Raw genomic sequence first — 26,263 nt, forward strand, 5'->3', positions numbered from 1 at the left:
GGGGGCCCTGAGGGAGCCCATATGGCAGGGCCACCCCTTCCTGCCAGTCCTGTGTTCTGGAGGCTGAGGAAGCTCACTGTGCACAGCACTTTATTGACACATTCAGACCCTCAGGCAAGATCTGTAGGGTTGCCAGAGCATGGACACCTCCCAGGGGCCTGAGCTGCACTGGACCTGCCATCCCCTGGCAGGAGGAAGCCCTTCAGGAGCAGAGGCCTCATAGGGGCCAGGAGGCAGCTTCCATCAGCCAGGGCCCCTCCGCGGCACCCAGGTCAGGGCGGACTCCTCATGGCAGGCAGCCAGGTGAAGCAGTTCACCCCCATGGGGGCCAAGCTGGAGGGGCTCAGGCCCCAGCCGGTGGAGGCTCGTGGTTGAGCACGTAGTAGTCGTGCACGTACATGAGGACGGCCACCGGCTGCCCGATTATGAGGGATAGCCACACAGCCGCATTGCCGTAGTTCCCACGGAAGAAGCGGCCCACCAGCCAGGCCAGCGGGATCTGGGGGCACAGGACGGGAGTCAGCCTCCGCGCCCACAGGCCAGCCTCGTGGGTGGGGGTCCAGGGCTGCTCACCTGCGCCATCATGCCGGTGAAGGCCCACAGGCGGAACATGCGCAAGGGGATGCTCACCAGGTACTGAGGGGAGAGGGCGTCAGTCAAGCCCCCGCCCCAACCCCCAGGGGTAGGGCATGCCCTCAGTGCACTGACCTCATGGAAGAAGGCGGACGCCAGGAACACCCCTGTCCTGGCCACAAACTTGCTGCTGCCCCGCCGGAGCATGGGCTTGTAGAAGTGTCTGCGGGGGAGGCGGCAGTGGGCTGGGCGCCGGGGCCACGCGCCCCCGCCCCTGCCCCCAGATGCACACCCACCTGAGGCACCATTTGTGAACAGGGATGTTCCAGTTCTGCCAGAAGTAGGTGATGTTCTCGGAGTTCCTGCGGGGGTGGGGCAGGGGCTCAGGCCCCAGACCCAGTGGGGTCCCCACCACCCCAGCCCTGGCGGGCCCACCCACCACCAGTCCCGGTAGAACTCGCGGTCTCCAAACTGCATGAGCTCGGCCACAGCGTTCAGGCAGGAGTGGAAGAGCCAGTAGAAGAAGATGAGCCAGATGAGGTGGTTCGGGACCTGTGGGGAGCGGGTGCCAGGTGCCAGGACAGCCCCACCTGCCCCCATGCACCCCCACCCAGCAGGCCACTCACCGCCAGCTTCAGGAGGCGCTCCACGATGCGGGAGTAGTCCATGTCCTGTGGGCACAGGGCACAGCTGGCTACCTCAGCCCTGCCCCCGGAACCCACCCGGCCAGGCCTGCCTGCTCACCTTGAAGGGCTTCATGGAGTTCTGGATGGCCGGGACCATCCACTGCAAAAAGCACAGTGTCAGCTCCCCGACGGCCCCAGGCCCTGCCTCCACCCCTGCCCGGCCCCCTCCCCGCCCGGGGCCGCGTACCTGCTGGATCAGCCCCACCTGGAGCTGGGTGAGGAACAGCTGGGGGAGGAAGCAAGTGGACAGTGAGCTGAGCCCCAGGTGCTGGCAGGCCTGCCCACCCTGGCCCACGAGGCCCTGCCTCACCATCTCCAGGAGTCTCCGCAGCAGGAAGCGCTTTCGGATGCGAGGGGAGCGGGGGAAGTTGAGCTCGTAGCACAGGGTGGGGGCGAAGAGGAAGTAGTAGAGATCTGGAAGGGAGGACGGGGCTAGCAAGCCAGGCCGCCGGGCAGCTCCCCCAGCCCCCGGCAGGGTCCTCACCGCGGTAGGTCAGGTTGTCGGGGTAGCTCACGGTGCGCTGGGCAGCTCCCCCGTTGGCCTTCTTACCTGCCAAAGCTACAAGCAAGCGGCAGGGGGCGGGGCGGGGGTGAGCCGAGCCCCTGCCGGTCCCGCAGCAGGTGGCAGCCCAGTGGCCCCAGCCCGAGGCAGCCCTCACCGGCCTTGGCCTTGGCCCCAGCCCTGCGCTCTCGGCACCAGAGGTTGACGTCCCGGTAGGAGAACAGCTTGAGGAAGAGGATGGTGTAGACCATCAGAGCCAGCACGGAGCCCACTGTGGGAGAGGCAAGCTCAGGCCGCGCCCCCGCGCTGCCAGTGGCTGATACAGCGTGGGATGGGGCGGGGGCGGGGGGCCCACCTGGAGTGATGGACTCGAGGAGAAAGGCCACGGCCGCTGGGAAGCAGAGAATGGTGGCCAGGTTGACCCCGTGCAGCAGCAGCCCTGCCTGCTCCGTCAGGGCTCCCTGGGGTGGGGAGCAGAGCGCTCAGTCAGGAACCCCCTCCCTGGTCAGAGGACCTCCCTGGGGAAGGGCCGCCTTGCCTGAGGTGCAGCACCTCCCAGGAAGGCCACGCAGGGCCCGACACCCTGAAGCACAGTGGGACCAGCTGGTAGCCCGCCCTAAGCCTGACTGGTGAGGACCTTGAGGCAGGTCAGGGGCAGGTGTGAGGGCACTGCTTACCACAGCCAGGCGCTTCTCCACCTGGAACGCAGCCACGGCAAAGATATTGGCCACTGAGGACAGAAGCAACCCAAGGCAGGTTCAGGCCCAGGTCAGCCCTGTCTCACCCATCACCAGCCTGAGGCCTCCTAGGCACCCAGCTCACCAATGACCAGGCACAGGGCTGGCCAGCTGTAGGGGTCCTTCAGGAACAGAGACACCACCTGGATGGGGTCCACCAGGATGCCGTACCTGCAGACGCGGGTTGGTGAGGGTCTGCGTGGGCAAGGGGTGAGGTGGCAGGGGCTGGGGCGGGCCAGGGCCCACTCACTTGATGAGGTTCTCTAGAAATAACCGTGCATTGCTTAAGATCTGCAATAGAGAGAGAGGGACACAATGCTGTCAGTCGCGGCCCCAGAACACCCACCCCAGCTCCTGCCAGCACCCGCAGCTCAGGACAGCGACCTCCATCCTGCAGGCCCAGCCCTGAGGGACTTCACGCCAAACTGAGACTCCCCACCCATGGCCTGTTGCCCGCCCAGGTGCAGACAGCCCCAGCCCGTCTGGAGCCAACTACAACCCCAGGTGCCTCTGCAGCAGAAGAAACCCACTGCCCAGTGGCCGTGCTCTGTCCCACCAAGCAGGTCAGCGTCCCCAGCCACAGCGACAGCCCCAAGCCCCAGCAAAGTCCAAGCCTGCTCAGAGCACTGCCACCCGCCCAGGGCTCTGCCCTGCCAGTCGGGCCCATCCTCACAGGCAGGGTGTGCCCACGCCCTTGGTGGGGTGGTGGGAAGAGCGGGCCTGTCCTGAGGGGCCAGGGAAGCTGGGCCTGGGTCTCCACCCCTACTCACGCCCCCACCCACCTCGGCCGCTTCTGCAGCAGCAGCAAAGGATGGATCCCCCATCACAACGAGTTCTTGCCAGTGGCATGGGGCCAGATGCCTAGCTGCCCTCTGCAGGGGCAGGGGCTGCCGCCTCCACCCCCAAGGCTCAGGCCCCACGGGGGTTGCAGAAGGCTCTGTGGAAAAGTGATGCTTCTCCAGGCAACATGGGTAGAACCCCCTACCCGGAAGGCTTCCTGAGGAGGTGACAGGGTCAGAGATACGGGGGCGACTTGCCACACCGTCCCCCAGCTAAACGCCTAACCAGCCAGCTTACCAGGACATACATGGTCCTGCAATGTCCGCCCACTGGCGGTTGCCTGTCCTGAGAGCCCACCGCAGGCAAGAGTTGGAACTGCTAAAAGGCCCACCCACCTGGAAGCCCAGGCTGCCGAGAGGATGCAGCAGGTGGCCCCAGCTCCTTGGGGAGGGAGCTTTGTGGGTGCACCAAAGGGCCAGGAGGCTGGGGGCTGCAGGAGAACAGACAGGCTGCTGAGGGCCTCCCTGCACGACCGCCTTGCCACAGTCCTGGACCACCGGCGGCCTCCAGAGACCAGGACGCATGGACTACTGGGTCTGGACTGGCGCACAGCCCCCACCGCTCCCCAGGGGACTGCCTGGGACCACAAATGGAAGCGTGGGGGCCCCTGGTACACAGGCAGCCTCGGGAGCCACACCCAGGGCAAGCAGACACGTCAGCTGGAGGGGCGAAGGCCTCGCGCCATATCGGCCCTGAGCGGTGGGGCTGGGCCCAGAAGGGCCTCACCCTGCCCCACCCTGAAGGCTGCCCCTGGGGTCCCTGCATTCCAGCTCCTGCTGGGCAGGCCTGCTGGGGCCCGCAGCAGTGGCCTCGGCCAGGTCAGTGCGAGACAGACACAGGACTCCAGTCCTGCTCCCTCCAGGGCTGAGGGAGGGGCCGGGGTCCTGCAGAGTGCTGCCTGGAGCTGTGGGCTGGGCTGAGAAGTGTGTCCTCACCCTGCTCCCCCAGGTTCGTGACCACCCAGGCATGCCACACCCACGAGGGCAATTTGGAACAGAACAGGAAGTTCTGCATGGACCCCCAAGATCACTCACCTGTGCTGCCAGGGAGGGCCTGGGCCCGCAGAGCAGCCATCCCCCACCCAGGGCCATCGGACCGTCCCTGCCTACTCTCTCCCACCCCCTGGGGAGACTCCAGTACCCCCTGGGGCACAGCCCCGGCTCAGAAGCTCCCAGGATGCCCTCTGCAAGCGTCTCCTGGGATTCCATAGGGACAGGGTGAGCATGTTCCCCGTGGGGTCCCAGAGTACAGCTGCTCCAGGGACTCCCACCACCAGCCCAGAGCTCCACTCACCCCAGCTACACAAGCACAGACACCCACCCCGGGAGCAGAGCCCATGGCCCCCTGGCCGTCGGGACCCCTGCTCTAAGGTGCCACTCTACGTACCAGCATCACCACACACCAATTCAGGATGCCGCGGTAGTTGCTGAAGCCACTGTCAGAGCTGAACAGGGAGTCCTGCAGGCGGTGACACCTGGGGAGCGGAGGCGGGCACTGGGAGCAGAGCGTCTGGCAGCAAGGCCACCCCACTGCCCATACGTCACACATCCCCCTCCTCGGGCAGGGCCACGGGGGCCTGCCGCTTCCCCTAGAGGGAGGGGCGTGGAAGGTACCACAGGAGCTGGCGATGCAGGACAGATGTGGGGAGGGGACAGACCCCCCTGCAGCAGCTGGTCCCTCCCGGCACCCCGGGAGCCCAGGGGCCGCCATTCAAACCACCCATGCCCTCCATTTGGCCCTTCCGGAGAGGAGGATCCAGCCTTCACGTGGCCTCGTAGGGTGAGCACCATGTTCCTGCCTGGGCAGAGGGCCATGCGAGCCCTCCGGGGGCTCAGAGCCTGCAGTCCACTGCAGAAGCCAGCAGGGGACTTTCAGAGCCCTGCGCCCAGTGCCGGGCCAGGGGGAGATGGAAGCCAACCCTCGGCTGGAGGCAGAGGTGAGGGGCGCAGCCGAGCCCAGGCCCAGCCCCACTGGCGGGTTCTGAGCGGCAGCTCCACCTCCCACCAACCGCCCTGACACCAGGAAGCCGTCCAGGGCATTGAGTAAGGCCTCTTGTTTTGTAAGGGGAGAGGCCAGGGCTTCCCTTTCCCTCCTGTAATACATGTCCCCAGGAGTGGGGCACCGGAGAACAGCCAGCCTCCGGGGGCGGCTGGGGTCACACTCAGATGGCTGCACCTAGGGGATGGACGGCTGGGGAGGTGCCAGCATCCTCAGCCGGGCAGCACTGACAGTCTGGCCCTGCCTCCCCACCACACCGGGCCCCCCGGCCTGGCCTGCCCACGCACCTCCTCCAGGTCTGTCCTGGGCTGCACACACAGTAGGGCTCTGAGCCCCAGGCCCTCTTCTTTGTGACTCTCTGTGCCTACCTTTTGGCGAGGCGAGCAGGGCTCCCAGGCCCAACTATCCCAAGAGGACAGTCTGTGGGGGTGTCCACATGATGTACCTGCCCAGAACCCCCCAGACCCAGCCCATTCACTGTCACTGGAAGTGTCCCAAAGCCCCCTCGTGCGACAGCCTGCCAATCACCATCTGCATGTCCATGTCTGGCACCACACACCCAGGGAACGGCTTCATAAAAGTGTGACCCCTGCCACCTTGGGGCCGCCAAGAAGACTACGCTGACTGGACGTGCAGCAGTCTCTAAAATGAAAGTGGGGGAGGGGGAAGGGGCATTTCCCAATCCTGACAGTGAGTAATGTTATTAAAGCTTTTCCAGATCCCTACTGTCAAATTCCTGAGGCCTGTCCCGGCCGCCACAGAAACCCCTCAGGTCCCTCTACCAGCCTTCTGACCGTCCCACCCGGGCAGCGCCCTGCCCCCAGAGGTCAGAGGCCCTGAGCAGAAAGGAAGCCTACTGCCCACCAATCCCCACAGAGGTCTAGCCCCATGGCACATTTCACTGCTGTGGACCAAAGGGCAGCAGGCATGGCCAGCGTGGAGGTAGGGCCTCACCCAGAGCTACTCTGTCACCCTCTCCCTGACTGAGGCATGGGCTGCGCCTCTGTGCCCCCCAGCAGCCCCCGCCTGCTCCCCAGTCCCACCCAGCCAGCAGGGCCATTCGAACTCATCACAGTCGGCACCTCGTTCAACCTGCACATCATTACTGGGAGGGGGGTACATGGGGAAACTGTGGCTCACCGAGCTTCACAACTTGCCCAGAGGCACAGCCCCAAGTGGGGATCACACGTGCGGGGCCATACAGTCCAGCTCCAGGACCGGACAGAACAAGGAGGGACAGGGTGCCAGCTTGCCTCCTGGCTGCCACCTCCTCAGCACTGCCTGCACCCAGCCTCTAGGCCCTGGAAGAGCCTCTGGACTAGAAAGCCCATGAACCAATGGCTGGAGGACACAACAGGCATCCAGGCATAGGGGAGTGTGGAGGACCTGGAAGGGACGTGCTCAGAGGCGAGACAACAGCAGAGGCCCTCCTTCCGGCACACAGCCGCACCTCGCTGCCGGAAGGAGTGAGCTCACACCCGGTGCCTGACCCCGCCTGCCCAGACCTAGGTGAGCAGGAAGTGTCGGGAAGGGCCTGAGGAGGAAGAGAGAGGAACAGGCAGGGAGGCAGAGGTGGGAGGAGGATGACCAGGAGGCGGGGAGGCAGAGGCGATACCAAGAGTAGCCAGACCAAGGCCCGGCCCTGCCCAGGAGGCCCCCAGCCCTGTGGCATGTGGCCTGGGGGACAGGCACACACAGCTGCGTGTCCTGGAGATCAGGAGGGGCTCCAGTGGCCCATCCCCGTCACCAACTCCTCCTCTGCCCAAGGGCCCAGACCTCGAGAGTGGGCATCAAAAGGACAGGAGCGGCTTCTGGCCATCTGGCCTGTGTAGAGCAGGCAAGTGACGGCCCATCCAGGGTGACAGCTTGGCCCAAAGCTGGTACCCCCCCACCTCATACAAACTGACCCCAAATCCAGCTCCCCAGGAGTGGGCAGAGGGGCCTCTGGGCTTCCTGGCCTTTGCAGTCGCCCCCTCAGGACCACCCGGGGCCCGTAAGAAGCCAGCGCCCCTCGCAGAGTCACCCTCCCCATGGTGTCATCCTGAACTCTGCACCCGACCTTTGTTCTCACTCTTCAGGGCTGAGGCTATCTTATCTCTCAGGTGAACTGTGTGCCCCCCAAGGGCAGGGACAGTGCCTGCACCCCAACTGCCCTTGTCCCTCCCCTCCCCAAAGCACCCAGTGAAGAAGATAGCAAATCCTTGCTGACTGACTGACCTGTTGCCCACTTCCTCCTTGATAACTTCTAGCTCTGGAGCTGATCCCAAAGCCAGAGACCCTGAGAGCCCTTGACTAGGATGAAGGTCTGGGCTTGGGGGAGGGGCGTGGAGGATGGCAAAGAGGGCGCCTGGAGGCAGCCAGCAGCACTTAGCCAATGCCCACGTGGGTCAGATCCTCCCCTTCAGCTACAGCTTGCTCCCCCGACTCCTTCCCATCAGTCCTTCAGCTAAGCAGGGCGCCCACCTGTGGGTGTGCGCACTTCCAACTCCTCCCCTGTATCCCAACCAGGGGTGAGGATCCCATTACAGGACCCACTTTGACCCTAGAGCAGGCATTTGTGCTGGTAATAAGCAGGACCTCAGGACCCCAGTCAATCGCCGGGTGACGGATGAGGGACCTTTGTGAAGACTATTCTCTGGAGGGTCTGCAAGGGATAAGAAAATACCCTCGCACCGCCCCTGCTGGCCCTGTTCTTCGCCGGTCCACCCTCCTCCTCCGGGAGATTTATCAACCCACAAGGCACCCCTCATATCAACCCACAAGGTCCCCTCAGGAGAGACCCCCGTATCTCCTTCCAGGTAGAGGACACTGCGTGGTGGGCTCACCCTAGGAAAGCCTCAGAACCCACCTAAGGAAGGCACAGGGAGGGCGTCTAGAAGCTGAGCCGCTGCCCTCCCCTCGGCCCCCGTACCTGGGTGTCCCGGGCAGGAGACCCTCCGCCCCCAACCTCCCTCTAAGTTTCCCCGCGGAGACCCGAGGGGCACAGCTGTGCACGCAAAGTCGCGGCGCCAGACTCTCGGACTCGAGCCCGAGCTGCCGCTGACAGGCCTGGGGCACCAGGTTGGGTCGCAGGGGCCCCGTATCAGGGGTCAAAGGTTAGGGGTCACGCGCACCGCTACCTCAGGTCCCAGTGGCCGCTGCCCACGTCTACGTCTCCGTCCTTGTCTGTGTCCCGGACCGGCGCGTCCCCTCCGGCGCCCACATCCCGCACCTCCTCTTCCGCTGCCGCGGGCCCACTGCCGCCCTGGATCGAGGGCCGAGACCCCGTCCTCCGGCGCCGGGAGCCGCCCGTGCCCCCACGGTCACCCATGGCCTCAGCCCGCACCCCACCGCGGCCAAGTCGTAGCCCGCCGGGCTGGCAGCACCCGAGGCCTGTGGCCCCGCCTCCGGACCCTTGGCCAACTGCCGCCACCACTCCTACTACGCCACTGCCGTGGTCCGCGCCGCCAATCACCGCGTGCAAATCCGTGCCGGCCGGCTCCTCCCGGAGTCCTGGGAAGCGTAGTTCCCGGAGCCGCTAACTGGCCGGCGGCCGCGGCGCTCATACCTTTGTAGTCCGCTGGAGCGCGGTGCACCCAGGGAGTTGTGGTCGCCACGGCCGCGCGAAGCACCCTGGGAGTTGTAGTCTCCTGGCAAATGCAACCCCAGACTGACGAGGAATACGCGGGGCTTCCTGGCAGCTGCAAGCCTCTCCTGACCGCGGCCTGCCCCTTGTCCCGCTCTATAAACACAGGATTTCGTCATTTCTCAGCTCAAGCGCGGAGTGTGGGGTTGTAGTTGTTTATGAAATGCCTAGTGCGTTAACATCAGGCTGACACCCAACGCGTCTACTGAATGTGCATCCCGCGGCGCGTCGTGCTCTGTGAACCCACTAATTACCACCGTAGGCACCCGCTTTTCCTCCGCTTAGGCTGTTCAAACACGCCCCAGGTCAGAGGATGGAGGGGGAGAAAGGCCGCAGTCCTCGCATTCCGGGACTTGTGCCATGCCCACCTATGCCCTGGGTGGCCACCTCTCCCCTGTCCAGGCCCCCACAGTAGACATGCCAGCCCGCCTCTTCCCCCGCCCCGCTTCAGCCTTCATCCGCAGACTTGCAGAACTTCCCGCCTTGGGCCAGTTTTGCCTGGGCGTTAGGATCCTGGGGTGTTGATTCGCAGGGACCCAGAGGTTTCTGTTTCATTGCACAGTCGACAGTCATCCAGTCGTTGAATGAAGCAACCAATACACCAAAACAACTGCACAGTGAGGCCCGTCCGCGGGCAAGGCCGATCTTACTTGCTTTCACAAGCATTTGGCAAAGAGCATAGAGTGTGAGCATCCTGGATCTCCAGATACGAGGGTTCACCGGGAGTTTAGGCCTGGTTTATACAAGAAACACCCCTAGCCACAGAACCCACTCCGTTCAGTCCCATGAGGTAAGCAAAGCTGGGAAGACCGCCTCTCTCAAAGCAAATAAACCAAGAGGCTAAGTCTGAGATCAAGCCTCCTTCCTGCCGGACTCGCTCCTGACTCCCTCACCTCAACTAACGGGCATCTGGGACCCTGGTGACATGTTCTCCCACCGGACCATTTGCGGCTGAGGCCAGCCTGACATCCTTACCTGGCAGGCTGGAGCTACTTGGCCCGTGTCTTGGAGTAGCGTGCGGAAGGGCCCGCCCTCATCGAGCTGGAGAACCCCTCTTGCCTGCCCAGAAGGCCCGGCCTCGGTGGGTCAGGAGCATCCCCTTAGCCAGTGTCCAAGCACCTTCGTCTATTCATAGGCAGAGTTGGGCCATTCAGTGCTAGGACTCTCGGTATAGCTCCCAAGAGAGGATGGAAGGAGGAGAAAGTCCTCTCAGGAACCCGCAGCAGGGCTGAGTCCCGGGAGCTCTGCCCTTCCCTCCCCATTCCCTCTCCCAGGTAGCTGGTGGGAAGCCCCCTAACCCGCTCGCACGCGTCCCTGGGCGCCTACGGAACTCGCAATCCTTCAGTACCGAGCCGTGACTAGAGGGCCGGCCTGGCTGGCACGCTGATTGGCAGAGGAGAAGATTGACGGCTCAGGCTGCCTGTTGGCCTGGAGAGGCTGAGCACAGTAGCCAATGACGAGTGAAGGTACGTGTTGGGGGCGGCTCCCTGTGTCCGCGTCCAGGCTCCTTTGCCGTCGGCTAACATGAAGCAGCCGGAGTGAGGAGAATTGGGTGGGCCGAGGGTCATCAAAGAGAACCGATCTGACCGATCTGACCGGGGACGTGAGGGAACCAAAGGTTCCACCACTGGAGTTGAGAGAGAGATCAGGGCCTCAAGCCAATGGGAAGGCACGGACTGTTAAGGCACCAATCAGGAAGGGCCTCTGTACCAAGGCGGGGCGGGGCCTGTTTGAGGAAGGCGGGGCCCATGGTTGATACAGGGCGGCTCCGGGGAGGGCGGGTCCTCCGGGAGGGCGGGACAGCCCTGGCACCTCTGGATCCTGGGTGAGGTGCTGCCAGGGCCACAGCGAAGAGGCACGAGGGAAAAGGTCAAGGCAGGTGGGGTCTTTTGGGGACAAATGTGTGCGTGAGGAGTTGAAGAAAGAAAGCTCAATGAGGAATCTCCCCCTGGTGGAAGCAACATCTGGCTTGGCACAAGAAATCTGCAGGCTGGTCGAATGAAGGGCTGGAAGGGTTTGAGGATTTAGAAAGAGCCTTTAGCTGACTCCAGGTTGGAGGCGCCTTGGGCCCATGAGAGAAGACCCTGGACACAGTGGTCAGCAGCCTGCACCACACCACCCATCCTCTGGATTGCAACGTCCTGTCCATGGACACCTGTGGAGACAAGCCTGGGCCTGTCCCAGGCACTGGGGAGGCAGCCTCTATCCGTCGTCCACCCCGGCCGCCCATCAGAGTCCTGGAACAGTCAGTCCAGGCCCCAAAGCCAAGGAGCCCTGGGGAGGAGTGGACCTCTAGGAACCTCTCTTCCTGCCAATGGGACCCACTAAGGTATTCAGGTTCAGATAGGTGGGGTATTGGGGCAGAAGATGAAAGTGTTAGTCGACTCTTTGCAACCCCATGGACAGTAGCCCACCCACCAGGCTCCTCTGTCGGTGGGATTCTCAGGCAAGAACACTGGAGTGGCTTGCCATTCCTTCTCCAGGGGATCTTCCCGTCCCAGGGACTGAACCCAGGTCTCCCACATTGCAGGCAGATTCTTTATGGTCTGAGCCACCAGGGAAGCCCAACTGGGGCAGGGCTTAAGTCAAAGGCAGCCCTTGGCACGCTGCTTCTCTCCCTGAGGCTCAGACTCTTCATATGCAGATTGGGCAATGATGCCTACCAATACCGTGGGCTTTCATTCTGAGGTTGTTAAGGCTGACAGAGCTCCCCAGAAGGGGGCGCCCACCTCAGGTGATCCCACCCTGAGCAGCAGGTCTACTGCAGGTCAGGCTTTCCTGCTGTCCACACCATTGGAGTCTGGTGGGCCTGTCCCCTGCCAGGGTGCAGACAGCTGTGCTGGCCCTGGGCTGATCCAGTTTGACCACATGTCTGCAAAGATTTGGAGCCTCTCAGCTCATGCCTACTTACCTGGTTGCTTGCCAAGGGCATTTGCTGGGGCAGGGGTCTATGTTCCTTGGTTGTCTGAGCCCAGCACAGCCCTGCCATTCATCTTCTCAACATGACTCATCCTGTCTAGAGCCCAAGGGCTGGGGGTGGCGGTGGGAGATTCTTATTCCTTGGGTCTCACCTCCCCACAACCAGCCTGGTCCAGCTACTGAGGAAGGCCTCCTCAGTGTGGGGACATGTCCCCTGAATCTGGAAGTCAGGATGTGGAGAGCAGGCTGCAGGAAGGGGTCTGCAGTCCCTATTTCTCCAGTAGCATTGAGAAAAGCTTGTTGTTGGCTGTCAGGCCTGTCGGGGCAGCAGGAGGTCCTACCAGAAGAGTAGGGATACCCAGGCCACAGGATTTACAGGCCCTGCTGAACTCACTGTGGCCGTTCTAGATCAGTCCCCACTTCCTGGCACAGAGACGATTCACCTGCCACGGGAGGAAAGCCAACTGCTTTGCATTCAGGAGTGTCCTCTTGCATTTGTTCTGCTGAGCCGGCCCTCCAGGGTGGAAGACTGTCCTCTTGCCAAAGAAAACACATGCGCAAAAGGCAGCAGTATGACTCCAGGGCTGCGTGGGTAGACTGCCACTCCCAGCGCAGGGCCTGCACCGGCCTGGCCTCTGAGATGCTGCAGGACCAGAAAGATGCCCCCCAGATTCCTCAGCGTCTCCTGCGGCGCGGGCCCAGCCTTGTATACATCAGCCCGACACTCGAAGTTCTATCAAGAGTGGCATTTATTCTCCTCGTGGAGGTGCGGCGCTCCGGGGAGCTGGTGCTATTGTGCTTAGGAAGGAGGTCTGTCCGTCCGTCCGTCTGTCCGGCCGGCCCGGCCCCAAATGGGGGCGGAAGAGGGGCGCAGCCCGAGTAAAAATCCCGGCCTGTTCCGGGTGGGAGTATGTACAAGGCGGCGGGGTGCAGGCGGGGGTGGGGGCAAGGCGGGCCGGCGGCCGCAGCCCCCACCCGAGGGCCCCCGCATCTCGGGCCCTATTTATAGAATCAGTACAAAATAGGTGCTACCTAAACGTTCCTTCTACCTGAATTCGCTAAGTCGGTTATTGTGCTGCTTAGTTATGGGGGCGGGAGGGGGCCCATGGCTTTCCACGGCGGCGGGGTGTGGGGAGAAGCGGGAGACCCTGGCCGGCCCACGGCCCTCCAGCCTTCTCCTTAGGTAGGTAGGTAGATAGGCGTGTAGGGTAGGGTGGGGCACCTGTGTGTGCCTGTGCATGCGGGTGTGCCCAGCACAAGTGGGCAGGCCCCGGCCTGGGAACACTGAGCTGGGATGGAGGGGTCTTGGACAAGAGCCCTGCTGTGCCAGGCCCTCAGGCCTGGGTCCACCCCTGTGGGAGCTGCTGGGCCTGGTACCCACTGGGATAGGGCTGGCCAGGTCAAATGCTCCAGCATGCACCTTGTCCTCTGACCTGGGACCCTGGCCTGACATGACAAAGCTGCCATTGCCAGGGGATGGGAGGAATGGGACTCTATATGGGTGGCCCTGGTGGCGCTGGGCCTTGGGACCCGGGTCTGTGCCACCTAAGCTGAGGACCCAGGCCCAAGTTAAAACAGAGCCCCCTGTGCCTAGCACTGGCCCCACGCTGGGGCGGGGAGGAGTGAGGGGCCCACGCTTGGGTCTAGGGACCGCGGCTCTCTCTGCACCTGTGACCATCCCTGACCCACCGAAGCCGGTTGAATCCCTCACCAACATGCACCTTCCCGCAGGTCGCCGCACCCCTGGCGGACTCAGCATTGGGCTGGCACATAGTAGGTGCCTAATGAAGGATGGATGGGTGATGGACGACTGAAGGAGGGGTCTTGGGGACAAACACCCCGCCCCGCCCCTGAAACCACTACACCCGCCGGCCTCTGCCGTGGGGGGGGGGGAGGGAGGAGCAGGAGAGGGGGGAGAAAGTCTGCGCGTCCGGCCCCGCGCAGCGTCCCTGATCTAGGGGCCTATGGGGTGGGTAGGGCAGGGGGATACCTGATTCTCAGTAACTCTAGAGGCGGCGGCAGCTTCGCATGCAGTGCGCATTATTGCTCTATAGTCGGCTTCGGACTAACTAAGAGGGACTGGGAGCGGGCAGCTCCGGGAAGGGACGGCAATGGGGCTGGGGCTGCATGCAGTGACGTCACAAAGGCGGCGGCCAATGGGGCGGGCCCTTGGGGCGGGGTCGCCGCCGAGGCTTTGGCATAGACGGGTGTAAGTTGGCAACAGAGTGAGGGCGGGGTCTGGGGCTCGGGGAGGGGGCCGGCCTCTGAGAGGCGGGGCCTGCGGCTCCCGAGAGGCGGAGCCCAGGTGGGCGGGGTTCGGGGCGGGGAAAGTGATTCTGGACATCCCAAGCCCCCAGCGTCGGCGGGAAGGATAGGGGCCTCTGCGCCCCTTCCCGGACCCGAGTGCAATCCGTTCATAAATAAAACGTACAAATACAGAAAGAAAACCCGACGCATCTGCAACCCCCCTAGGGGGCTTTACCCGCAAAGCGAATACAGAGAGGTGTGTAGAGGGCCGTGCCCAGGCCTGCCTGCCGGGCCGCAAGAATCCGTCCTCCAACACCAAATGCCCGGGTACGAGAGAGGGGGCCCCAGGGCAGGGCGGGAGCGGGGTCTGAGGAGGTCGGATAAGTCCATGCGGTTTGATATGCGTCATTATTATTCGTTATGGAGGACAGAGCCCGGGAAGCTGGGCTGGAAGAATTCGGATTTGGCAGAGGATGCGAGGCGAGGGTAGGAAAGCGGCTCGGACTGAGGCCCCGGAAGGAACCCAAGGGAGAGAGGTGCCGCCGTCCGCCCCAGTCACCGATCCGCACGTGTCTAACACTCCTCGGGCTCAGTGGACACCGAGAAGGAGGCGCAAGTAGCCTCTGCGCCCCTCACCCTGCTCCTCCCCCGCTGCTGCTCCCCGACGTCTAGGCCGCAGGCCGGGCTCTGGAAGGCTTGGGAAGGGGTGGGGAAGACCTGAGTCTCTGCCACGCGATCCAGGGGCGCAGAAGAGGGAGGAGGGGGCGCTCCCTACCTCACCCCACCCCGGTCTCAGAGACCTAACTCGGAGATGAGGTTCGGTTCTGGGTCTCCTCGACCCTATTGCTGGGAAAAAGCCTGGGGCACCCTGGAGGGGAAGGGAGGGGGCTAGGGGTGGGTCTCCCCTCGGGACCCTATTGCTTGAAGGGGCCGGGAAGGCCCCTGGCGGGCGGGGCGGGGCCGGGCCCCCTCCCCCTATTGCTGTGAGGAGGGGCCCGCCCTCCGGCCCCTCCACCTGGTCGCCGGCGGAGACCTCCCTGGGGGACGGTATTGCTGAGAGCCAACCCGGTTGGCGGAGGTACCGCCGCCCTAGGCCTGCACAGGGCTGAGCTGCGGCGGCGCGTTGGGTGCAGGGGCCGGGGGACCGCCGCCGGCGGCGCCCTTGAAGCAGGCCGACTCGTAGTGCTTGTTGAGATAGGACTTGAGCGCGAAGCTCTTCTTGCAGCGCTTGCACTGGAAGTGCTTGAAGGCGGAGTGCGTCTGCATGTGCGCGCGCAGGTTGGAGCGGTCGGCGAAGGCCTTGCCGCAGTGCGCGCAGCCGAAGGGCTTCTCGCCGGTGTGGGAACGCATGTGGCCCTGCAGCAGCCAGGGCCGCGAGAAGGCCTTGCCGCACACGCCGCACTTGTGGCGCAGGTCGTGCGTGAGCAGGTGCATGGCCATGGCCGGCATGGACACGTACACCTTGCCGCACGTCGGGCAGCGCCGCGCCAGCTGGCTGTCCAGGCTGCGGTGCGTCTGCTTGTGGCGGCTCAGGTTAGACGACGTGGCATACGTTTTGCCGCACTCGCCGCACGCGTGCCGGCCTCCCGAGCTACCGGCCCCAGGCCCCGCGCGCGCCTCGGTGCCCGACCCCGCTCGCGCGCCGCCCCGACCCCCAGCCCCAGACCCCGCACCGCGCGTGCCTGCCCCGACCCCGCCTCCGCCGTCGCCGTCGGGGGCCGCCGCCGAGGCTGCGGAGGGGGCGGCGGCGGCGCTGGCGTTGGCTGCCTTACGACGGGAGCGCCCGTCGGTGATGAAGAAGGCGTCAGCTGCGTAGCCCTCGCTGACCGCCGCGTCGCCGTTGATGTAGCCACCCGCGGCTGTGGCCAGCTCCGGGCGCGGGGTGGGCGGCGGCGCCGAGCCCGCGGCCGCCGGGCCCAGCTCTCCCCGCACGGCCGCAGCGTACATGGGCTCCGGGGATGGCCCTTTGAGCAAGGCCGCCTCGGCATCGCCATCGTAGACGGAGGCGGGCCCCGCGTAGTCGTTGAGGTATCCTAAGGGCCGAGGCGGACAGACAGGCAGACAGCGGGAGGGGAACCGGGCAGCAGGCAAGACACACAGGAGGGTGGCGAGAGACACCGGGGTCGGCCAGAAGGGAACGGGGAGGACAAAGGATAAGGGGCCGAGGGAGAGCGGGGCAGGGAGGATGGCGACGGCAGGGAAGGGAGGAGAGAGAAGAGAGGTGAGCCAGGGCCCAGCCGGGCTGCACCCCGCCCTCTCTGGGGGAGGGAAAGACTCGCATCTTCGGGCGCGGCTGCCCCCCCCCCACCTTCCGCGGAGCTTCAAGGTCAGGGGGGAGGGGCGGCGCTTCCCTCGCCCTCCTTCCCCTCCCCCTCTCCCTCCCCCTCGGGTTCTCCCCACTTCAGCAGTTTTCCTTGATTATGCAACACACTGCAGAACCGCAGCGCACAAAGCCAGGACGGCCTGTCCAGGGACCCCGTCGCTCCTGCTCTCACGGTTCCCACTGGCTCATCCACCGTTCCCAGAGCCTGTGTCCCGCCTCGATGCTGCCCTGTTCTGGTGCTCGGGGTCTCCCAAAAAGCCCTGGAGAATTCTACCTCCCTTTCATCTTCCAGGTCTCCCACTACTCACTAGATTTGACGACCTTCTGTTCCAGCCCTGTCTCCCTCCATCCACTCTGTTTCTCCCCACTCCACTCCTTCCATCATCCTGTACCGTTGGGTACCACCTTGTTCCACATTACCCCCTCTCCCCAGGCCCTAATCCTTTGTGGGGCCTTCCTGAACCCCAGGAAAGGTGACCAGGAAGACACTGTGTTGGAGGCAGTGCCAGGGCATGCACCAGCGGACACCTTCACAGGGACAGCTGCAGGCAGGCAGCATTATTCATGCCTGCAGCTGCGGTTGTTCTCAAGGTATGAGATGGATCTCACAGCCTCGAAGTCAGAAATACACACCCCGCACGACGCAGAGTCTGGGTTCTTCAGAGTTACCCTCAGCCTCTCAGACTCTGTCAATTCTGGAGTCCCCTCAGGGTGGGCCGCACCCTGAGTCAGGCCTGCACCACCTACTCACGCAGGGTCAGACATGCAGCCAACCAGACACACTCTCAGCTGGGGTTGCCAGTCACATGGGCACATAGCGGCCTCAGAGTCACATGGTCCCATGTAGTGGCACACAGACAGGCACACACTCATACAGGGTCACACACAAGTGCACATAGTCACATGGCCACACGCAGTCACATGGGTGCACACAGGCTCGCACACAGGCTTATGCTCCTGCGGGTCACACTTGTTTTACCACCCCAGGCTGCTAGCACTCCCAGCCCCCTTATCCACTTGCTAGCAATTGTCCTTGAATTTGGGCACCTTGACACAAAGAGCCTCCCCCTGCCTCCAGCACTTGGACTTCCCTGCCCACAGCCCACCTGCCCACACCCTTCTCCCTGACCCCGCTCTAGGGACGGGGTCACTGTTGCTGCCTCTGCCCCATAGGTGGGCGGCCCCCACTGGACCACATGGCTACTCCCTGGAGCTCCTAGCACTTCCCTGCTGGCCCTAGCAGGGGGGGCTAGAGGTGCAGCCAAAGAGAAGAAGCAGGTTCTGAGGCAGGCTGTTTTCTGAGTGTGGTTCGCATCCATTGCTGGTCCCTGTCATGTCAGTAGGGTCCATTCTCTGTTGGTCAGGGCGCGGGTCGGTGTGCTCCCCTGTTCCTGACCCCTGTTCCTCACATTCTCTCCTGCATCCACGCTCTCCCTGCCCAGCCTTGGATCCGTTCTGGCCTACCTCTGCGTTCCTCTCTCCCCACCCCCATCCCCATCCCCTCCCAAGTCCGCTTCAGCCACTGCTTCCTGCTGGTTCTGGTCCTCCGAGCCTATTACCTGGGGTTCCTGGTCCCTCCAGCCCCACTCTCTGACCCTCTCTACCCCTTCCAGCACTGAGCCCCTCGCCCGCCGCCCCCAGCCCCATCCCAGCTCGCACCTTTCTCCTGCAGTCGCACGCCGAGGTCGCTCCGGGCGCGCCCGTAGGAGCTCTCGAGGTCTGCCGAGGAGAATGTGTCAAGTTTGACCTTCTTGACCAGGAAGGATCTGGGCATGATTCCTGCGGGGCTCCGGCGCTGTGGGCCTGCGGAGCCGGGGCGCGGGGGGGCTGCGGCCGCGGCGGGGCCCCGTCACCATCCGAGGAGCGGCTGAGGCAGCACGGGTCCCCACTCTGGCTTCTGGATGCTGCCGCGCGGTGCCGTCCTCTCTCCTGCCTGCCCGTCCTGCGTTTCCTCCTCTGCTGCTCCGGACCCCTCTTTTTCTCCTTCCTTCCTTCTCTTCTTCTATTCTTCACTGCTCTTCTCTTCTCTCTTCTCTTCCTTCCTTCCTTCCTTTCCTCTTCTGGTCCCGGCTTCCCAGCCCGCAGTGCCGCCCCTGGACAGGCGGGGGAGGAGGCTGGGGGGGTGGGGAGGGGGGGAGCGGCTCCGTCCCGGGCCCGGAGGCTGCGAGTGGGTGCAGGGCTGGCCCGGCTCGGCGGCCCCCTTCCCCTCCCCCCCCGCCGCCGCGGCGGAGCTTCAGTCAGCGACCCCCCATGCCCCCGGAGGTAGTGGCGCGGGGCCTGGAGAAGGCGGCGGCGGAGGTAGTGCCGGCAGCTTCAGCACCGCGGCCAGCGCCGACCCGGCCAGCACCTCGGCCAGCGACCGGGCGCGCACAGCCGGAGGGAGCGGCGAGGGGCGGGCCGCGGGGGCTCGGCCGCCGGGCGGGGGTCCTCGGCGGGGGTCTCTGGGAGGCTTGCTTTATTGTTCTGCAGCCGGAGCGAGCGGCGGCGGCGACGGCGGCGGCGGGGGGCGGGGGTCCTAGGGGGGAGGGGTGCTCGGGGAGGGCGGGCCGAGGGAAGGTGGGAGGGAGGGATGGGGGCTCCGGGGGCGGGGCTCGGCGCTCGGACAGCTCTCGGGCCCAGCCTCCTGCGCCCGCGGCCTCCTCTGCCTGCGGCCCGGCCCAGCCTCCGGCTTTTAAAGCCCAGGAGCGACGGCAGGGGGAGGGTGGGGTGGGGGACAGGACGGCGGAAATGGCTGCGCGGGGCTTGGCCCCCGCCAGGGTCTCCTGGGAGGGGTCTTGGGGATGCCGCGGCCCCAGCTCGTGTGGAGTTCCCCCGAGAGGCTCCGGGAACGGAGGCCCAGACGTCCGCAGCATTGTGCGGCGTGGGAGGAGAGGTGGGAGCAGGCTGGGGCCCACGAGCCCGGACTCGGGATCTTTGAGGGAAGAACACAGGGCGGACCCCAGAATGGTCGGTCCGGCCAGCCCAGCTGTCGGGTGTGGAGGCGAGGGATCTGCGGGGGCAGGTGGGGGAGGCGAGCGGAGAAGCAGCGAATGCTGAGGCAGCGAAAGCGCTGTGTGGAAGTGCTGCGCGCTCCCCGTGCCGCAGTGTGTCCCTGCCGCTCGGTCACCCGGGCTGACCCCGTGTCCTCTGGAGAGGCCTTCTGCACCCCCGCCCTTCCCCCAAGGGGCGGAGGTCGAGCGCAGCGGGGCGACGCAGCGAGCGGAATGTGAAGGCGGAGAGGGGCTGCTGTGCACTTGCTCCAGAAATTCGGTTTCACTTTTCCGCCCTCCCGCGCGCCTGCAGCTCCCCCACGCGGCCCCGCAACCAGGCGGATAACCCTTCCCCCGGCCGCCCGCCCAGAGTTTGCAGCCCGCATGACGTCAGGCCCAGAGACCAATGGCTGGCGCGGGGGTGCAGGGAGTTCCGGGCCGCACAATGGCCGCGCGCGGGGACGTATGTCCCCAATTAGGACCCGGCGCCGCCATTGTCCCCTCACGCGCCCCCGCCAGTGTCTCAGGTCTCCCGGCTCCGAGCGCGCCCCCACGCGGCCCGCTGTCTCTGGGGACCAAGGTCGCAGGGGAGGCCCCGGGAGTGTGCGGGCTCGCCCCGGCCGGGAGCGCGTGCGAGGCGGGGCGCGCGCGCACCAGTCGCGGCGCGCGGTGACCTTGTGCGGGGCTGCTCGGCGGGCCTGCGGACCCGGCCGGGCGCGCGGCGGGAGGGCCGCTCCGGGGGCGCGCTCTCGGCGGCGCGCCACCGCCCGCCGATCTCTCGGCTTCACCTAGCGTCGCAACACGGGAGCCGAGCGAGCGTGGCTGTGAGCAAAACGGCCCGAGTCGGGGCGCGGCAGGGACTGCAGGCCCGCTTTGTGGCGGCGGCGGGATATTCATCTTGCGTGGCTGGTGCTCCCGAGGGGCGGGGGCGGGACGCGGCCGCCCCCTTATCGCGGAGCCGCAGCCGGCAGGGCCCGCAGTGGGGGCGGGGGCAGGAATCCCCCTGACCGAGCGGCTCATCCCTGCCCCTTCCCGGGGGGCCCGGCCGAGGCGCAGCCGGAGGCGCGGGGCCAATTAGCATTTTGATTGCGGGACTGGGGGCCCATCTGGACCGAGGCCTAATTACCGGGCGAACCCCCGGGGCGCTAGCGGGACGTGCCAGGCGCAGTCCCTTCAGCCAGAGCTCCCCACCTCCCGCAAAGTCTGCCCCAACACTGCGGTCGGACCGCGTCCCTGTCCCCCTCCGTTGGTCCCATAGCCCCGTCGTCTATCGTGCGCTTTTGTTCCTCCACCTCATCCTCTTTCACTTCCCTGGCCCGTCTTTTGGCCGCGCTCCGCACCTCTTTCCTCAGTCCCATTCCTCCATCGCCCTCCAGTTTTCCCTCATTTCTGTCTTCCTTCATCCACCTTCTCTGTTTCTCCTTCCCCGGCTCCTGGTGCCAGTTCCTGTCTCTCTGTCAATTTCCCATCCCCTGGCTCCCAAGGCACTTGATGACAGGGCGGTGTCGGAGCACCGACACATGTGTCCCCCGGCCAGGCGCTCCCAAGGGGATCGTCTGGCCCGCCCTTGCTTTCCCTCCTGTGGGTAGAGCCTGCAGCTCCTAGGGCACCCAGCAGGGGTGGGGCAGCTGGGCCTAGGCCCTGGCCATCAGTCCAGAACGGCCAGGGTGTGGAGCGCACATGGGGTCCATAAGCAATTACTTAGTCCTCCTCGCCTGCCTCCTTTCATGCACCCTGAGGTCGAGGTCACTGCCCCACGATGGGGTCCAGCCCACCAGGGAGAGGCTGGGAAAGGACAGTTGGAGATACTAACGCTTTTGGAAAGTTTCAGCCCCTTCCCCTCGGGCCACCATGAGTCTTCCACTGGGAGCTGGAGGTATAAGGGGCCTTGCTGCAGAAGAGACCAGGGTCTCAGTGGCAGACCCAGTGGTTCCATGCACTCCAGCACCCCAGGTGTATGCACGTACTGCACCCCGAGGAGCCTCTCAGCCTGAAGGTCTCAGTTGCTCCGTCCTGCTTTACATTGCAGCAGCAGCTCCTCGTCCATATCAGATGGGAAGTTTTGGTGTTGGTTCTGTATTCCTCTGCCTGCCTCTGCTTCTAGGCGTGTGAGGCCTGGCAGGTCCCAGGTAACCAAAAAGTCAGACTTTAGGGGGAGACACGCAGGTATTTTACTACACAAGAAATGACGCTTCACCAGAAAAGACATTAAACAACAAATATGCAAATTCAGGTTTGGGGGTTTGTTTTATTTTTTACATTTCATTATAGAAGATATCAGCTATGCACAAAAGTGTAGAGCGTCAGACTGTGTGCCTGTCACCACCATCACCTAAGACCAGTTCACAGCCAATCTGGGCTCCTTTCTATCCCTCCCCCCATCACAAAATGCCAGTTTTCTGTTAGGAAATAAAGACCTGAGAGCAGGTGGGCCTGGCTGTTGCATCAGAGACCCCCAGCCTCCTGCTGTGAGTCAATCTAGCCCTGCCTGGGTATACCAGGAAGTCCCACCAGGCCCTGCCTACTTCCTTTTTGGGCAGGAACATCCCCTTAGTCTGCTGTGCCCAGGGTCTCCAGCTGGCTATTGGAGAGGCCAGCCTCCCCAAAGTGGCCCAGGCCCCCCTCAGTGCAAGGGATCCAGCTGCCAGAACTGCTCAGTCTCCGTCTCTCCTCCTCAGCCTGGACTGTAACTCCCAGGGAACTGACGGAAGCACCTCTGTGCCCGAGTTCCACGCGTTAACACAGTGTCTGCCCAATCAAGTCACCGGGCACTTGAGTCCAGGAGTGTTCTTTGGGGAGTTTTAAAGGAGACTCCAGAGCAGGGGCAGAGTGAACCCTGGGGAGGAGAGAGAAGGTGACCAGAGGAAGGCCAGCGCCAGGGCCACCAAGGTCAGCTCTGGCAGCAGGCAGCCGGCTGCCATCCTGCCTGCACTGCAGAGAGGCTTGGTGGGTAGTTGGTGGCCTGGCAGCCCGTACTTCCTGTTACAGTGTGGGCCCCGTATGCTCACTTCCCTGACCTTGCCACGGGGTTGCCACTTTCATTCAACATCTGCTCTGGAACTTGGTACCCATGGCCTGGAGCAAGCTCCTCCCCTAGTCTCCCCGGACCGAGGACCAGGCTTGCAGCCTCCTCTATGCTGCCCATTTACCTTCTCACTCTCACAGGAACCTGAGACCACACTTCCTCACCAAGGGCACTGGTCAGTCTTCTGAACACTTGATGGCCATTGTCCCAACCCCATTGCCACTCCTGGGACTTTTCTCTGGGAGCACACATGGCACATGGCCTCTGTGGTCCTCCTGGGAAGGACTCTGGCTCCCTTGCCTACAGGGACACCTTCAGCTGTCAGAGGCTCCAGGGGTTGCCCCTGGCTCCACATCCCAGCCTCCTAGTGGTGGCCAGCACCCAACGGCTGATCAATGCAGGAGGCAAAAGCCTGGCATCTCAGCCTGATGCGAGACATCTCTGGTGAGCCATTCTGACGCTGCAGCCCTTGCAGGGTACTGGGCTGGCTTCAGCCCTCCTGCTTCCTCTCTTTCCTCCTCAGGGTTGACCAGGGGGCATGTCCTCACACTGCTGCCTCAGTGGCTCCCACTTGGAGAACCCAGACAGGCATCAGGAACAAGCAGTCCAAGAAGGCAGGCAGTAGGAACTTGACTGGCTGGCAGCGAGGACCTGTCAATGGTGCAGGCGGAAATCAGGCCGAAGCAGAAGGCCGAGGTCCGATGGTTAGACCTTTGGCCAGTGGTGAACAGGGATCACACAGCAGGGAGGAAACGCGGCAGCGGGCCCAGGAAGTTCGGGAAATGCAGGAGCAGCAATCACCGAAGGGACTTGGGGTGGGATGTCTGTGGTTCAGCTCTACTGATGCCCCAGAGGGTGGACAGCAGGGGGCGGAGAGTTTTGTCTAGTCGCTGAAGGCCCAGCCCCTTGGTTGCATGTATTGAGGCAGGCTCCCAGCTCTGCAGCCAAAGTGCAGAGGGTGGTGATGGTCAGGCCTTGACTTAAGTGTCAGACTAGTTGAGCTCCAGAAGAACTAAGGTGGATGTCACTTCCAGCACAGAGTGTAGTTACAGGAACCAGATTTACCACCCTACCTGGAACAACTAGAGAACTGGACAAAATAGGGCTTCCCTGGTGGTCCAATGGTTAGGAATCTGCCTTGCAGGGCACACGGGTTCGATCCCTGATCCAAAAGGACCCCACACTCCACAGAGCAACTAAGTCCATGCAACACAGCCACTGAGCCTGTGCTCTGTAACTCACAAGCCACAACTACTGAAGTCTGGCACCCTAGAGCCCATACTCTGCAACAAGAGAAGGCGCCGCAGTGAGAAGCCTGAGTACCGCAACTAGAGAGTAGCCCTGCTCTCCACAACTAAAGAAAGCCCGCACACAGCAACAAAGACCCAACGCAGCCAAAAATAAATATTTTTTTAAAACTGGACAAAATGGATGAAACAATGGGCCTCAAGACATTGGTACTGGGCAGCAAAGAACAGTGACCCCTGAGAGGGCCATACCCAAGAAAGGACACCTGAGAAACCTCATCTGTATGTGGACTTGACTTAGATGGAAGATCTTGGACTTGCAGTCTGAGCTGAGTTCTGGGATGGGAGGAGATGCTGGAGGTCTTGGGAGGAGCCAGATGGTGGACTGTGGTGGGCTACTTACATTCATGGCTCCCAGGATCCTGCTGGTGTTCACACATTTGGTAGACCTGTCCCATTCTGGCTCTGGGTTTGGCCACATGACTTGCTTGTCCGTTGGGATGTAGTCTGAATGATGCTTGCAAATGGTGCACACTGTGGCCCACTGGGTCTTGTCCTCTTATAAGACTCCCTCTTACAAACCAGCAGCAAGATAGTCTGCTGAATATTGAGACACCACTTGAAAAGAGGCCCTGGAGGATGAGGGTCATCTTGGACATTCTGGCCCCAACTGAGATCCCAGCTGATGCAGCCATATGAGCAATTCCAGCTATACATATGGAGTGGAACCGCACAGCTGAGCCCAGCCAGCCCACAAAACCATGACAACAAGTTCATCATTGCTGTTTGAAGCACCTGAGATCAGGGTGCTTGTTTGTATCCACTCGTCCTCCACCCTTGAGTCCTTCCTTCACTGTTCTGCCTGCCCAGCTCAAGTCCCACCCTGGATTCCTTTCCAGCCTGCATCCAGCTTGCTCGCAAATCCTGTCTGCTGTGGCCTCAATGCAGCTCAGACCTGCCCACGATCCTCTCTGTTCCCCTGTGCCCTTCTCTCCCTGCATAATTCCTGCAGCCTCCCAGTCTTTCCCCACGCCCTCCTCAGATGGCAGTGCATCTGTGCTTACAACTCCCCAGTGATTTCCCGAGGCCCTGGTCCCCTTCCTCAGCCCAGCCTGTCTTCTCAAGACTTCTCCTACACATCCAGTTCCACCCTGCATTGCACCCTCACACTCCCTCTTCCCAGAAGTCTCTCCCCCAGAGCTCCAGATGATTGGAACTGCTCATATCAGCTAAAATGCTGAATCCTTACAAAGCCCTGATCCCTAGCTGAAAGAACCCCACCCTCCTCCAGCCACTTTGCAGCAAAGAAGTAGGCACTTCAACTTGGGTCACCCTTAGGTCATCAGCTCCAAGTGGGCAGAGGCTTTGGGTCACTGGGTGGAAACAAAGCCCACCCTAAAGGCTCACTGACTGACCGAGCAGAGCCCAAGCTTCTGGAGCCCAGGCAGCTGGCATGCCTTTCTAACCCCTGTCCACATCTGACAGACAGCTTGGGCATCCCAGGCCTGGCTTGGTCACAGGCACTCACCCGGGAAGCCGAGCCCCTGGCTCACATTCCACACTCCATACCTCCCTTGCTACACTGACCCCAACCTATCCCAGTACCTCCACGGCTGGGTTCTGCCCAACCTTTTGAGCCCATCTCCTGGTAGAACCCCTCCTGAGAAGTAGGGGTTCCTAGTCTTGAGCCATGAACAACGGTTGCTCCCTGGGATTGCCTAAAGACATCCGCCTAGCCTCCGGACTCCACTCCAGAGATGGGCAGAGATGCTGGCAGCCACAAAGTGAGCAACGCTGAGCCAGGGTTCCAGGCAGGGCCAGCGTCACGAGCATGTGACATGAGGTCTGGGAGCCAGTGCTTGGTTTAATGATCTAGTGCTGCCATCTGGAAACTGATAACTTTTTAACAAGGACCTCTGCATTTTCATTTTGCATGGGGCCCTGCAAATTATGCAGGAGGTGCTGGTTCCAGGGACACTAAGCTGGCATGACCAGACCGGGGTCATGGGAATGGCCCTGAGGAAAAACCCTGACAGGAAACCGAGGTGACTTCTCTGCTCCCACAGCAGCCTCCAGCATCCAGGAAGCAAAAACACCCACTGCTCAGAGAACATGGAACTGGGGCCCCACAAGTCAGGCAGGAGCATGCTCCAGCGGCACCGTGGGTCTGTCCCCCAGCAGGCCTTGAGCTCTGGCCCAGGGCACAGCAGCAGCAACTCTGGGGAGTGGAGTCCACCAGCAGACACAGGGCTTGACCTTTGGCTGTGCCCTTGTCTCATTTCTAATTGGACTAGAAAAGGCATCTGGCCCAGACTGGACCAATCAGATTCTGACTCATGGATTCTGCTCATTGGTCAGCACTTCTACTGACCAAGAAAAGCAGTGTGTCCCACACGTGTCCTAGATGCCTGGCTGCTTGTCAGGCTCAGTCCCACTACTACCATCTTCCAAGCCAAACTCCCCGTTGCTTCCTGGCAGGCTCCCTGAGGCCCTGTGAGCTGTGCAGGAAGGGAGGATCCTAGAGAGGCAGCCCCGACTCGCACAAAGAAAACCACCAGGCTTGAAGCAAGAG

General features: G+C 63.2%; 2 protein-coding genes across 4 annotated transcripts; both read right to left on the reverse strand.

Moving 5' to 3' along the window:
• Window positions 1-68: 68 nt before the first annotated feature.
• DGAT1 (diacylglycerol O-acyltransferase 1) lies at window positions 69-8,896 on the reverse strand. 3 transcript variants are annotated; one of them, XM_088844528.1, is made up of 18 exons: window positions 8,808-8,896; window positions 8,456-8,764; window positions 4,725-4,812; window positions 2,749-2,789; window positions 2,584-2,669; window positions 2,439-2,491; window positions 2,117-2,222; window positions 1,919-2,032; window positions 1,744-1,818; window positions 1,570-1,673; window positions 1,447-1,485; window positions 1,318-1,359; window positions 1,200-1,244; window positions 1,013-1,125; window positions 870-935; window positions 709-796; window positions 574-636; window positions 69-499 (listed from the first exon to the last, which is right to left on the reverse strand). In XM_088844528.1, exons 1-18 carry the CDS (start codon window positions 8,879-8,881, stop codon window positions 344-346), a joined length of 1,662 nt encoding a protein of 553 aa, XP_088700654.1. In that variant the 5' UTR covers window positions 8,882-8,896; the 3' UTR covers window positions 69-343. The 3 variants fall into 3 exon arrangements, with proteins under 3 accessions (XP_088700654.1, XP_055288256.1, XP_088700653.1); XM_055432281.2 differs by having other exon boundaries at window positions 8,456-8,852; XM_088844527.1 differs by lacking the exons at window positions 8,456-8,764; window positions 8,808-8,896 and adding an exon at window positions 3,281-3,495 and having other exon boundaries at window positions 4,725-4,818.
• Window positions 8,897-15,216: 6,320 nt separating this feature from the next.
• On the reverse strand, window positions 15,217-18,224 carry SCRT1 (scratch family transcriptional repressor 1). The gene is made up of 2 exons (XM_055432311.2): window positions 18,110-18,224; window positions 15,217-16,160 (listed from the first exon to the last, which is right to left on the reverse strand). Exons 1-2 carry the CDS (start codon window positions 18,222-18,224, stop codon window positions 15,217-15,219), a joined length of 1,059 nt encoding a protein of 352 aa, XP_055288286.1.
• Window positions 18,225-26,263: the final 8,039 nt, after the last annotated feature.

This window comes from Moschus berezovskii, chromosome 16, assembly GCF_049115385.1.
Source record: "Moschus berezovskii isolate FMDL1 chromosome 16, NW_MosBer_1.0, whole genome shotgun sequence".
Taxonomy (NCBI): Eukaryota; Metazoa; Chordata; class Mammalia; order Artiodactyla; family Moschidae; genus Moschus; species Moschus berezovskii.